The sequence below is a fragment of the Phocoena sinus genome, chromosome 14, assembly GCF_008692025.1.
Source record: "Phocoena sinus isolate mPhoSin1 chromosome 14, mPhoSin1.pri, whole genome shotgun sequence".
NCBI lineage: Eukaryota > Metazoa > Chordata > Mammalia > Artiodactyla > Phocoenidae > Phocoena > Phocoena sinus.
The window spans coordinates 43125415-43137889 of NC_045776.1; the positions used below are offsets into that span (position 1 = coordinate 43125415).

General features: G+C 36.8%; 1 protein-coding gene and 1 pseudogene across 5 annotated transcripts in view; one reads left to right on the forward strand and one right to left on the reverse strand.

Moving 5' to 3' along the window:
* TRAPPC8 (trafficking protein particle complex 8) overlaps positions 1–12475 on the forward strand; it is an 89465-nt gene that overhangs the window by 58380 nt on the left and 18610 nt on the right. For all 5 annotated transcript variants that reach the window (XM_032602426.1, XM_032602427.1, XM_032602425.1 and 2 more), the window contains exons 20-22: positions 928–1370; positions 2718–2865; positions 5995–6091. In XM_032602426.1, the coding sequence (XP_032458317.1) occupies positions 928–1370; positions 2718–2865; positions 5995–6091 (688 nt within the window). The remainder of the gene's footprint in view (positions 1–927; positions 1371–2717; positions 2866–5994; positions 6092–12475) is intronic.
* On the reverse strand, positions 3284–5961 carry LOC116738745 (annotated as a pseudogene).

A 12475-nucleotide genomic window follows, 5' to 3' on the forward strand; every position in this document is an offset into this window, starting at 1 on the left:
GCCTCCACCGGACTTTCATAACTCCTTTGGGACAGCCAGCTGTAACTTTATTCCTCATACTGTTACCTTTATATTCTTCCTTTCTTAGATGCTGTCAGAGTACTTGTGACATTTATTCTTCTGGATCTTTTAAATGCAGATGACTTACTGGATGATTTTGTTAGTCCGTATTTCCATCTCTTATCTGAAATCCTGAGGCCAGGCATGTGTTGGAAGTCAATTTTTTTTTTTAATTTTTAGAAATTGTGCATATACATGTGTGTTTTTATCTAAAGCGTTATGTGACCCCTGTTGGGTTTGTGGCAGCACCTGGTAATCAAGCACATTAATGTGGCTTGAGTGAACCACATGAATATGACACTAAATGGAAAAGGCTATAAAGAGCCTCCATTTGTCAGATCAGGTTTTGCTTCCACACAGCTTACTGAAAGCCTGAGGAGATTCGAAGATACCGGCTTTTTAAATTATACATATGGAATCATGCATCTATATGCTTTTCCCTTTTAAGACCTATTGTGCCTCTTTTCATTTTAATGCTGTATAAATAGATAGTTGAGCTACTTTTTAAGTTGACAATGTTAAGGGTTTTTCAGCTGATAATTGTTCATGTGACCATGCTAAATTACTTATAGCTTCTCTTGTCCATAATCTACACAGTTGTGAAAGTTTTGCCGGTGACCCTGTAGTTATTGACACTGTACCTTTAATTCATAACTCTGAAATCTGCTACTGAGTAACACTGGTCTCTGTCTCATTCTCTTTTTTAAAATGGAGTTCTTAATACCACATACCCAGGGAGATATCAAAGAGAATTAATAAAATACTTGTAAACCTGTAGTAAAGAAATACAGCATCTTAAAGTGTTATTAATTAGAGGTTCAGAATTTTTAACAGACAATATAATAATATTTTTTCCCTCCAATGCAGGTGTTCTTTATACATTTTCCTACAGGGCTTCTCTGTGGAGAAATCCGAAAAGCATATGTAGAATTTGTCAATGTCAGCAAATGTCCTCTTACTGGATTGAAGGTTGTTTCTAAACGTCCAGAGTTCTTTACTTTTGGTGGTAACACAGCTGTTCTAACACCACTAAGTCCCTCAGCTTCTGAGAACTGTAGTGCTTACAAGACTGTTGTGACAGATTCTACCTCTGTGTGTACAGCACTCATATCATCAGCTTCTTCTGTAGACTTTGGCATTGGCATAGGAAGTCAGCCAGAGGTGATTCCTGTTCCCCTTCCTGACACTGTTCTTCTACCTGGAGCTTCAGTTCAGCTACCAATGTGGTTACGTGGGCCAGATGAAGAAGGTGTCCATGAAATTAACTTTTTGTTTTACTATGAAAGTGTTAAAAAGCAGCCTAAAATACGGTGAGTATTATAAAACTTTTTAGGTTTAACCTCTGCATCTAATATATATAGATATATATACACCCATTCAAATAAACATTTTGATATTTGTTAACATATGTCATAGTTTACTAAGAAATTACTCCCTTCCAAATTATGCATGAAGTTTATATCTGAGGTTGTCCCTAATCTAATTGTAAGTTCTAAGCAGCCAAAAGTGGAAAAAATTAAGCTACATTAATCTTTTTCGTGCTTCTTTCTATAAACTTCATGATTCTTCGATACAACTAAGTACTATGGCCAAAGTTATCACATAATAATGAAATTCACAGGTATCATGTATTAAAACAGGGTGTCATTTGTATATGAAGACAACTTGCCTACAGTCATCCTTTTTAAAGAAAATTACTCTGTTTTCCTTTTCCTTTTCCCTAGTGCCCTCCCCTGCCTCCCAAAATGTATGTATTTGCAGAGCACATGATTTAGGTGGTGTTATGGGCATCACTGAGGAAATCAAACCTAGCTGGCTTATACAAGGATCTGTAGCCTGTAGTGCAATAGAGTATTTTATGATAATGCCATTGTCATTTTTACAAAATTAACCGGGAGTAATTGTGCTACATTTTAAAATTTAATAAAATATCTTGTAAGGCTTACTATGAGAACCAAAAGATATAATATTTGTAAGGACAGGTACATTTTAGGTCCTCGGTAAATGTTAATTCCCCTTAAGAAGATGATAGAGAGTTCTCTGGCCAAAGCAATCCATTAAGACTTTGTAGAATGTAGTAGTGGTAAAATGAACTTCCAAAGAAGGTAAAGATTTCAGAATTTGGATCAAAGGGGATAGGCAAGAGAGTAGTGGGTATTCCCGGAAGTAACTGTATATATGAATGAAAATTTCCAACTTGGGAAATATGAACTGCATGTAGTTAGTTTGGCTACAGTATAAAATGTATAAAGGGGGAATAAAGGTGGAATTGTAAAGCTCTATTGTGGAGAGCCTTAAATGCCAGGTGAAAGTTTGGCATTTACTTGGTAGGCATTCAGTCATTAACTTTGGAACTACTATCAGAAGAGGTATAATCAAGACATGACCATATGATGATTATTTTCATGTACTATACGGTGGCTGAGTTTGATGAGCAGGGAAAAAAGGAGACTTATAGTTTTCTTCCAAACTGAGAATAAAGAATTGAACTAATGTTAGGCTAACTAGATAATTTTACCTTATTGTATCTGTCTTGGTTTTTTTAGAGTATAAATTGTCCTGAGGGTGAATAGGTTTAAAAAAGCTTTATTTGGAATTAGAGAATCATAACAGTGGGAGAGAGTCTTAGATTAAATTTGTAATTTTTACTTCTTTAGTCACAGAATATTAAGACACACGGCAGTCATTTGTACCAGTCGATCTTTGAATGTGCGAGCCACTGTCTGCAGAAGTAATTCTCTTGAAGATGAGGAGGGCAGAGGAGGCAATATGCTAGTCTTTGTGGATGTGGAAAATACCAATACCGTAAGCTGGTTTAAAACTAAATTTTGTCTTTAATTATATTTTAAGTGTATCCTTTGTTTTTCATAATGATTTTTTTTCCTTCACAAGACAGCATAAGCTAGGAATTTAGGGATGTTCATATAGAATGGAATGTAGAAACATGTTAATTCTCAATTTGCTTTGTAATTTTATCCCTCAGTACTTCAAATTAAAGGATCTAGTGGTATTGGGCTTCCCTGGTGGCGCAGTGGTTGAGAGTCCCCCTGCTGATGCAGGGGACATGGGTTCGTGCCCCGGTCCGGGAGGATCCCACATGCCGCGGAGCAGCTGGGCCCATGAGCCATGGCCGCTGAGCCTGCACGTCCGGAGCCTGTGCTCCGCAACAGGAGAGGCCACAACAGTGAGAGGCCTGCGTAACCAAAAAAAAAAAAAAAAAAAAAAAGGCTCTAGTGGTATTAGTGGTATTAATATGATACATAATCATATGGTATATGGCCATATACCAGTAATTCAACCAAAAAAAGATCTCATAAAGTGCTTTCTAGTCTCACCATTGAGGATGTGTTGTTTTTTTTTTTTTAAATGGGTAATTTTTTTGTTTATTGGTACTTATAAACGAACCAGCCAACTGGTAGTATTATGATGTGGACAAATTAAAACATCTTTCTACAAATACTAGACTGGTGGAAAAAATTAGGGGTTGTAGTAAAATAGCAAAAAGGGGTAGAGGAAATCAGTGAAGCACATTGTAGCTTAACCCTTCACCTTAACAACTGAGGTTCTTAACAAGTAAAGCCTCCCCATCCCAGAAAATATGAATAATCCTTCATTACACATCTTTGTACTTTTGCTCCCTATTCTTGAGGTTAGGTTCTAGATCCTAAAGATACCAAAAAAATAGTATTATAACCTAGTTATCTATAGCCGCCTGTCATCTTTTATCATGATGTCCGTAGAAGCCAATGCTTGTGAAACCTCTTTGAGTAGACACCAATCATACACCCCCAAATTGACACAAAAGGCGCAATGAAAAGCAGCTTATCAAGGCAGAGAGATACGTAATTGTAAAAGAAAAATTCTAGGGAAGTAATAACAGTCACAGCTCAAATTGAGATTGAATAATACAGCCATCGTTAGAAATCTTCAGACTGTGTGTTCAGGGAGTAATTTGGGAATAAATCCATGATTTGCTGTTGGGAATTGAAATACTTAGCAGTTTACTGTATTATGTTATAGCTTTCCCCGGCAGTTTCCAAGGTGGCCTCCAAATCACTGACAGGAGAATTTTGCTAGAACTGGATCTGGGGCTGCAGGAATTCCTCAACATAGTTGTTGAATTGATTGTTCCAAGTCTGGTTATTCCAAGCTTGGGGGCACCAGGTCTGACTGTTCCAGCTCTGGTTGCTCCAGGACTGACTATTCCAGCTCTGGTTGCTCCAAGTTGGGTTATCCCAGGTCTGGTTACCCCACGTGGGCAGGTTTCCGGAAGAGTTCACCAGGCATCCTTGGTGGTAGGAATAGAAGCCCGGGTATTCTGTAGTTGCTGGGCCCTGAGTCACAATGTTGCTATTCCTCAGCCAGTTGTTTTTCTGCCACCTCTTACATTTCATTCTCTGGTTCTGGAACCAGGTCTTAACCTGTTTGTAGCTAAGGTTCAGGATGTTGGAAAGTTCTTGCATTTGCTGGAGGCTGAGGTATTTCTGCCTGTGAAATCTGTCATTGAGCACACACTGCTGCGTCTGAGAGAACACGGTTCTGGTCTTCTGCTTCTTGACCAGGACCTTCTCTTCCTTCTTCTCTGTGCTCTTGTCCGCAGCCGTGGCTATTAGTTTTACTGTGGGGCTTGTGGGAGAATCAGGACTGTCCTGAATAAGCAGATCCATGGAGAAGGAAGGAAGAGGAGAGACAGTCTCCATGTCGTGGGTCTCAGCAGATGACATTTGCAAGGACACATAATTTTCTTCAGGCCCGTAAATCTCAGGCATTGGTGAAGATTCCCTAGAATTGGATGCTTTGGGGCCACGCAGGCTTTGGGGACAAGCTGGGTCCACACTCATGTTGTTGAATCGAAGGAGAGGGAGAAAACCAAAGAGCTAGATAGATGGTAGGAAAAGTCCAGGCTTAAGAATCTAGGTAGAAGAGCTTAGAGAAAGGTGAAGATCTCCAGGTGTAAAAGTATTAAAAACATGGGATGAAGGGAAGTCACCTGTATGATAACAGAAGCCTACCAGCCCAATGTAGGAAAATGACGAGGATGTGAGGAAAATGACGAGGATGTGTTTTGATGTGCTTAAATTTACAAAGTTCTGTTAGGATTTCACATTCAGTATTAACTTGATAACCCCTTACTTATACATTTCCAGCAGTACCATTTCCTTTATATAAAGCATTTTAAACATTTTATATTTCCTGTTTATGTACTCTAAATATCAAAATGAATATTCTTGAAGAAGGAAATGTGATCTTATTAAAGGAGAATCTTAGCTTCATATTGATTCAGTTTAGATACCTGTTTGAAATGTTACTTATTATTTCTGTCATGTCTTTTAGCTTCATAAATTTGTATGGTCATTTTAGGACATTCAAGGTCAATGTGCTGATATTTCGGTGTTCTTCCCAAAAAAATCAATATTTGTAAGAGTAAGAACATTTGAATAATTTCAAATTAGCTCCTATTCAGGAGAATAAAAAATATATGCAATTTAAATAATTTTATGTACATTGACTGTATATTGGGATTCTGTTCTTTGTTGCTTTTTGCCTTAACAGGAATGTGAGAGAAAGATTAGAAGAAATAAAAGTGCTATGGTTTTGATTAAAAATTGGCAGCAAATAATTTTTGATATATTAAATAACTCATTATAATAGATTCTAATAACTGAATGCCTTTCAATATTTAAAAATTTGCCACTGGGAGTATATTATAATTAAATCTATTTTGTGAATAAGATGATGACTTATGTGTTTTAAGAATGTTTATAGAGGGATTGAAATAATTTACATTTCTGAAATGTATTGTTAATTTATTTCAAAATAAAAATTTCATCTTGTGTTAATTGATACTGACTTTGGTAGCAGTGTCATTCTCATTAGAGTATTCTACGTTAGTGCTCCTAAATCTTGAATGACTCTTTTATTTCCTTTTGATAGAGTGAAGCAGGTGTTAAGGAATTCCATATAGTACAAGTATCAAGTAGTAGCAAACACTGGAAGTTACAGAAATCTGTAAATCTCTCTGAAAACAAAGGTTTGTGCCTTTTTCCCTCTTCATAATAAATTCTGATATCTTCCTTCATTGATTTTATTTTTTTCAGAACAGTACCAGAATGTCATAAGATTATTGGTGCCTTTCTTTTTTTTTAACTCATTTAAATATCTGTATATACTTTGCTATAATTATATCATATATTACATTATATCAAAGTCCTTTTTTTAACATCTTTATCGGAGTATAATTGCTTTACAACGGTGTGTTAGTTTCTGCTGTATAACAAAGTGAATCTGCTATACATATACATATATCGCCATATCTCCTCCCTCTTGCGTCTCTCTCCCACCCTCCTTATCCCACCCCTCTAGGTGGTCACAAAGCACCGAGCTGATCTCCCTGTGCTATGCGGCTGCTTCCCACTAGCTATCTGTTTTACCTTTGGTAGTGTATATATGTCCATGCCACTCTCTCACTTCATCCCAGCTTACCCTTCCCCATCTCCGTGTCCTCAAGTCCATTCTCCATGTCTGCATCTTTAATCCTTTCCTGCCCCTAGGTTCTTCACAACCATTCATTTGGTTTTTTTAAGATTCCATATATATGTATTAACATATGTTATTTGTTTTTCTCTTTCTGATTTACTTCACTCTGTATAAGAGTCTCTAGGTCCATCCACCTCACTACAAATAACTCAATTTCGTTTCTTTTTATGGCTGAGTAATATTCCATTGTATATATTGCCACACCTTCCTTATCCATTCATCTGTCAATGGACACTTAGGTTGCTTCCATGTCCTGGCTATTGTAAATAGAGCTGCAATGAACATTGTGGTACCTGGCTTTTTATGGTTTTCTCAGGGTATATGCCCAGTAGTGGGATTGCTGGGTTGTTTGGTAGTTCTATTTTTAGTTTTTTAAGGAACCTCCATACTGTTCTCCATAGTGGCTGTATCAATTTACATTCCTACCAACAGTGCAAGAGGGTTCCCTTTTCTCCATGCCCTCTCCAGCATTTATTGTTTGTAGATACTTTGATGATGGCCATGCTGACTGGTGTGAGGTGATATCTGATTTTAGTTTTGATTTGCATTTCTCTAATGATTAGTGATGTTGAGCATCCTTTCATGTGTTTGTTGGCAATCTGTATATCTTCTTTGGAGAAATGTCTATTTAGGTCTTCTGCCCATTTTTGGATTGGGTGGGTTGTTTGTTGTTTTGATATTGAGCTGCATGAGCTGCTTGTATATTTTGGAGATTAATCGTTTGTCAGTTGGCTTCATTTGCAAATATTTTCTCCCATTCTGAGGGTTGTCTTTTGATCTTGTTTATGGTTCTGTTTGCTGTGCAAAAGCTTTTAAGTTTCATTAGGTTCCATTTGTTTATTTTTGTTTTTATTTCCATTTCTCTACGAGGTTGGTCAAAAAGGATCTTGCTGTGATTTATGTCATGGAGTGTTCTGCCTATGTTTTTCTCTAAGACTTTTATAGTGTCTGGCTTTACATATAGGTCTTTAATCCATTTTGAGTTTATTTTGTGTATGGTGTTAGGGAGTGTTCTAATTTCATTCTTTTACATGTAGCTGTCCAGTGTTCCCAGCACCACTTATTGAAGAGGCTGTCTTTTCTCCATTGTATATTCTTGCCTCCTTTATCAAAGATAACGGGACCATATGTGCATGGGTTTATCTCTGGGCTTTCTATCCTGTTCCATTGATCTATATTTCTGTTTTTGTGCCAGTACCATACTGTCTTGATTACTGTAGCTTTGTAGTATAGTCTGAAGTCCAGGAGCCTGATTGCTCCTGCTCCCTTTTTCTTTCTCAAGATTGCTTTGACTATTGGGGGTCTTTTGTGTTTCCATACAAATTGTGAAATTTTTTGTTCTAGTTTTGTTAAAATGCCATTGACAGTTTGATAGGGATTGCATTGACTCTGTAGATTGCTTTGGGTAGTAGAGTCATTTTCACAATGTTGATTCTTCCAATCCAAAAACATGGAATATCTCTCCATCTGTTTGTATCATCTTTAATTTCTTTCATCAGTGTCTTACAGTTTTCTGCATACAGGTCTTTTGTCTCCTTAGGTCGATTTATTCCAAGGTATTTTATTCTTTTTGTTGCAGTGGTAAATGGGAGTGTTTCCTAATTTCTCTTTCAGATGTTTCATCATTAGTGTATAGGAATACAAGAGATTTCTGTGCATTAATTTTGTATCCTGCTACTTTACCAGGTTCATTGATTAGCTCAAGTATTTTCTGGTAGTATCTTTGGGATCCTGTATGTATAGTATTGTGTCATCTGCAAACAGTGACAGTTTTACTTCTTTTCCAATTTAGATTCCTTTTATTTCTTTTTCTTCTCTGATTGCTATGGCTAAAACTTCCAAAACTATGTTGAATAATAGTGGTGAGAGTGGGCAACCTTGTCTTGTTCCTGATCTTAGTGGAAATAGTTTCACTTTTTCACCATTGAGAACAATGTTGGCTGTGAGTTTGTCATATATGGCCTTTATTATGTTGAGGTAATTCCCTCTATGCCTACTTCTGGGCGGTTTTTATCATAAATGGATGTTAAATTTTGTCAGAAGCTTTTTCTGCATCTGTTGAAATGATCATATGTTTTCCTTCCTTCAGTTTGTTAATATGGTTTATCACATTGATTGATTTGTGTATATTGAAGAATCCTTGCATTCCTGGGATAAACCCCACTTGATCATGGTGTATGATGTTTTTAATGTGCTGTTGGATTCTGTTTGCTAGTATTTTCTTGAGGATTTTTGCATCTGTATTCATCAGTGATATTGGCCTGTAGTATTCTTTTTTTGTGACATTTTTGCCTGGTTTTGGTATCAGAGTGATGGTGGACTCGTAGAATGAGTTTGGGAGTGTTCCTGCCTCTGCTATAGTTTGGAAGAGTTTGAAAAGGATAGGTTTTAGCTCTTCTCTAAATGTTTGACAGAATTTGCCTGTGAAGCCATCTGGTCCTGGGCTTTTGTTTGTTGGAAGATTTTTAATCACAGTTTCAATTTCAGTGCTTGTGATTGGCCTGTTTATATTTTTTATTTCTTCCTGGTTCAGTCTCGGATGGTTGTGCTTTTCTAAGAAGTTGTCCATTTCTTCCAGGTTGTCCATTTTTTTGTCATAGAGTTGCTTGTAGTAATCTCCCATTATCCTTTGTATTTCTGCAGTGTCAGTTGTTACTTCTCCTTTTTCATTTCTAATTCTTCTTCCTGTTTTTCTTGATAAGTCTGGCTAGTGGTTTATCAATTTTGTTTATCTTCTCAAAGAACCAGCTTTTAGTTTTATTGATCTTTGCTATTGTTTCCTTCATTTCTTTTTCATTTATTTCTGATCTGATCTTAATGATATCTTTCCTTCTGCTAACTTTGGGGTTTTTTTGTTCTTCTTTCTGTAATTGCTTTAGGTATAAGGTTAAGTTATTTATTTGAGGTGTTTCTTGAGGTAGGATTGTATTGATATAAACTTTCCTCTTAGAACTGCTTTTGCTGCATGCCATAGGTTTTGGGTTGTCGTGTTTTCATTGTCATTTGTTTCTAGGTATTTTCTGATTTCCTCTTTGATTTCTTCAGTGTTCTCTTGGTTGTTTAGTAGTGTATTGTTTACCCTCTATGTGTTTGTATTTTTTCCAGATTTTTTTCCTGTAATTGATATCTGGTCTTATAGTGTTGTGGCTGGCAAAGATACTCGATACAATTTTAGTTTTCTTAAATTTACCAAGGCTTGATTTGTGACCCAAGATATAATCTATCCTGGAGAATGTTCCATGAGCACTTGAGAAGAATGTGTAATCTGCTGTTTTTGGATGGAATATCCTATAAATGTCAATTAAGTCCATCTTGTTTAATGTATCATTTAAAGCTTCTGCCTCCTTATTTATTTTCATTTTGGATGATCTGTCCATTGGTGAAAGTGGGGTGTTAAAGTCCCCTACTATGATTCTTTTACTGTCAATTTCCCCTTTTATGGCTGTTAGCATTTGCCTTATGTATTGAGGTGCTCATATGTTGGGTGCATAAATATTTACAATTGTTGTATCTTCTTCTTGGATTGATCCCTTGATCATTATGTAGTGTCCTTCTCTGTCTCTTGTAATAGTCTTTATTTTAAAGTCTGTTTTGTCTGATACAAGAATTGCTACTCCAGCTTTCTTTTGATTTCCATTTGCATGGAACATCTTTTTCCATCCCCTCACTTTGAGTCTGTATGTGTCACTGGATCTGTAGTGGGTCTCTTGTAGACACTGTATATATGGGTTTTGTTTTTTATCCATTCAGCCAGTCTGTGTGTTTTGGTTGGAGCATTTAATCCATTTACATATAGGGTAGTTATCAATATGTATGTTCCTATTCCCATTTTCTTAATTGTTTTGCGTTTGTTTGTCTTTTCCTTCCCTGTTTCCTGCCTAGAGAAGTTCCTTTAGCATTTGTTGTAGAGCTGGTTTGGTGATACTGAATTCTCTTAGCTTTCACTTATCTGTAAAGGTTTTAATTTCTCCATCGAATCTGAATGAGATCCTTGCTGGGTAGAGTAATCTTGGTTGTAAGTTTTTCCCTTTCATCACTTTAAATATGTCCTGCTACTCCTTTCTGGCTTGCAGAGTTTCTGCTGGAAGATCAGCTGTTAATCTTATGGGGATTCCCTTGTATGTTAATTGTTGCTTTTCCCTTGCTGCTTTGAATATTTTTTCTTTGTATTTAATTTTTGATAGTTTGATTAATGTGTGTCTTGGCGTGTTTCTCCTTAGATTTATCCTGTGTGGGACTCTCTGTGCTTCCTGGACTTGATTGACTATTTTCTTCCCCATATTAGGGAAGTTTACAACTGTAATCCCATCAAATATTTTCTCAGTCCCTTTTTTATTCTCTTCTTCTGGGACCCCTATAATTTGAATGTTGGTGCATTTAATGTTGTCCCAGAGGTCTCTGAGATTGTCCTCAGTTCTTTTCATTCTTTTTTCTGTATTCTGGTCTGTGGTAGTTATTGCCACTATTTTACTTTCTAGGTCACTTATCTGTTCTTCTGCCTAAGTTATTCTGCTGTTGATTCTTTCTAGAGAATTTTTAATTTCATTTATTGTGTTGTTCATCCTGGTTTGTTTGCTCTTTAGTTCTTCTAGGTCCTTGTTAAACGTTTCTTGTATTTTCCCCATTCTATTTCCAAGATTTTGGATCATATTTACTCTCATTACTCTAAATTCTTTTTCAGGTAGACTGCCTATTTCCTCTTCATTTGTTTGGTCTGTGGGTTGTTACCTTGTTTCTTCATTTGCTGTGTATTTCTCTGTCTTCTCATTTTGCCTAACTTACTGTGTTTGGGGTATACATTTTGCAGGCTGCAGGTTCGTAGTTCCTGTTGTTTTTGGTGTCTGCTCCCAGTGGGTAAGGTTCGTTCAGTGGGTTGTGTAGGCTTCCTGGTGGAGGGGACTGGTACCTATGTTCTTGTGGATGAGGCTGGGTGTTGTCTTTCTGGTGGGCAGGATCATGTCTGGTGGTGTGTTTTGGGGTGTCGGTGAACTTATGATTTTAGGCAGCCTCTCTGCTGATGGGTGGATTTGTGTTCCTGTCTTGCTAGTTGTTTGGCATACAGTGTCTAGCACTGTAGCTTGCTGGTCGTTGAGTGGAGCTGGGTCTTAGCGTTGAGATGGAGGTCTCTGTGAGAGCTTTCGCCGTTTGATATTACGTGGAGCTGGGAGGTCTCTGGTAGACCAGTGTCCTGAACTTGGCTCTGCCTCCTCAGAGGCATAGCCCTGATGCCTGGCTGGAGCACCAAGAGCCTTTCATCCGCACAGCTCAGAGGAAAAGGGAGAGAAAGCAAAAAAAAGAAAGAAAGAAAAAAAATGAATAAATAAAATAAAATAGTTATTAAAATAGAAAAAATTATTAAAAATAAAAAAACAAGAAAGTAATTTAAAAAGAGAGAGAGAAAGAAAGAAGAGAGCAACCAAACAAAAAAGCAAATCCCCCATTGATAAGAAGTGCTAAAGAGTATACCAAAAAAAAAAAAAAAGGACAATCAGAACCCTTGGACAAATGGCAAAAGCAAAGCTATAAAGACAAAATCACACAAAGAAGCATACACATACACACACAAAAAGAGATAAAGGAAAAAAAAAACCTCATATATATATATATATATATATGTAAAATAAAAAAGGGAAGAGAGCAACCAAACAATAAACAAATCTACCAATGATAATAAGCTCTAAAAACTAAACTACGATAAACATAAAACCAGAAACAAATTAGACACAGAAAGCAAACACAGTTGCTCCCAAAGTCCATTGCCTCAATTTTCGGATGATTCGTTGTCTATTCAGGTATTTCACAGATGCAGGATACATCGAGTTGATTGTGGGGATTTAATCCTCTGCTCCTGAGGCTGCTGGGAGAGATTTCCCTTTTT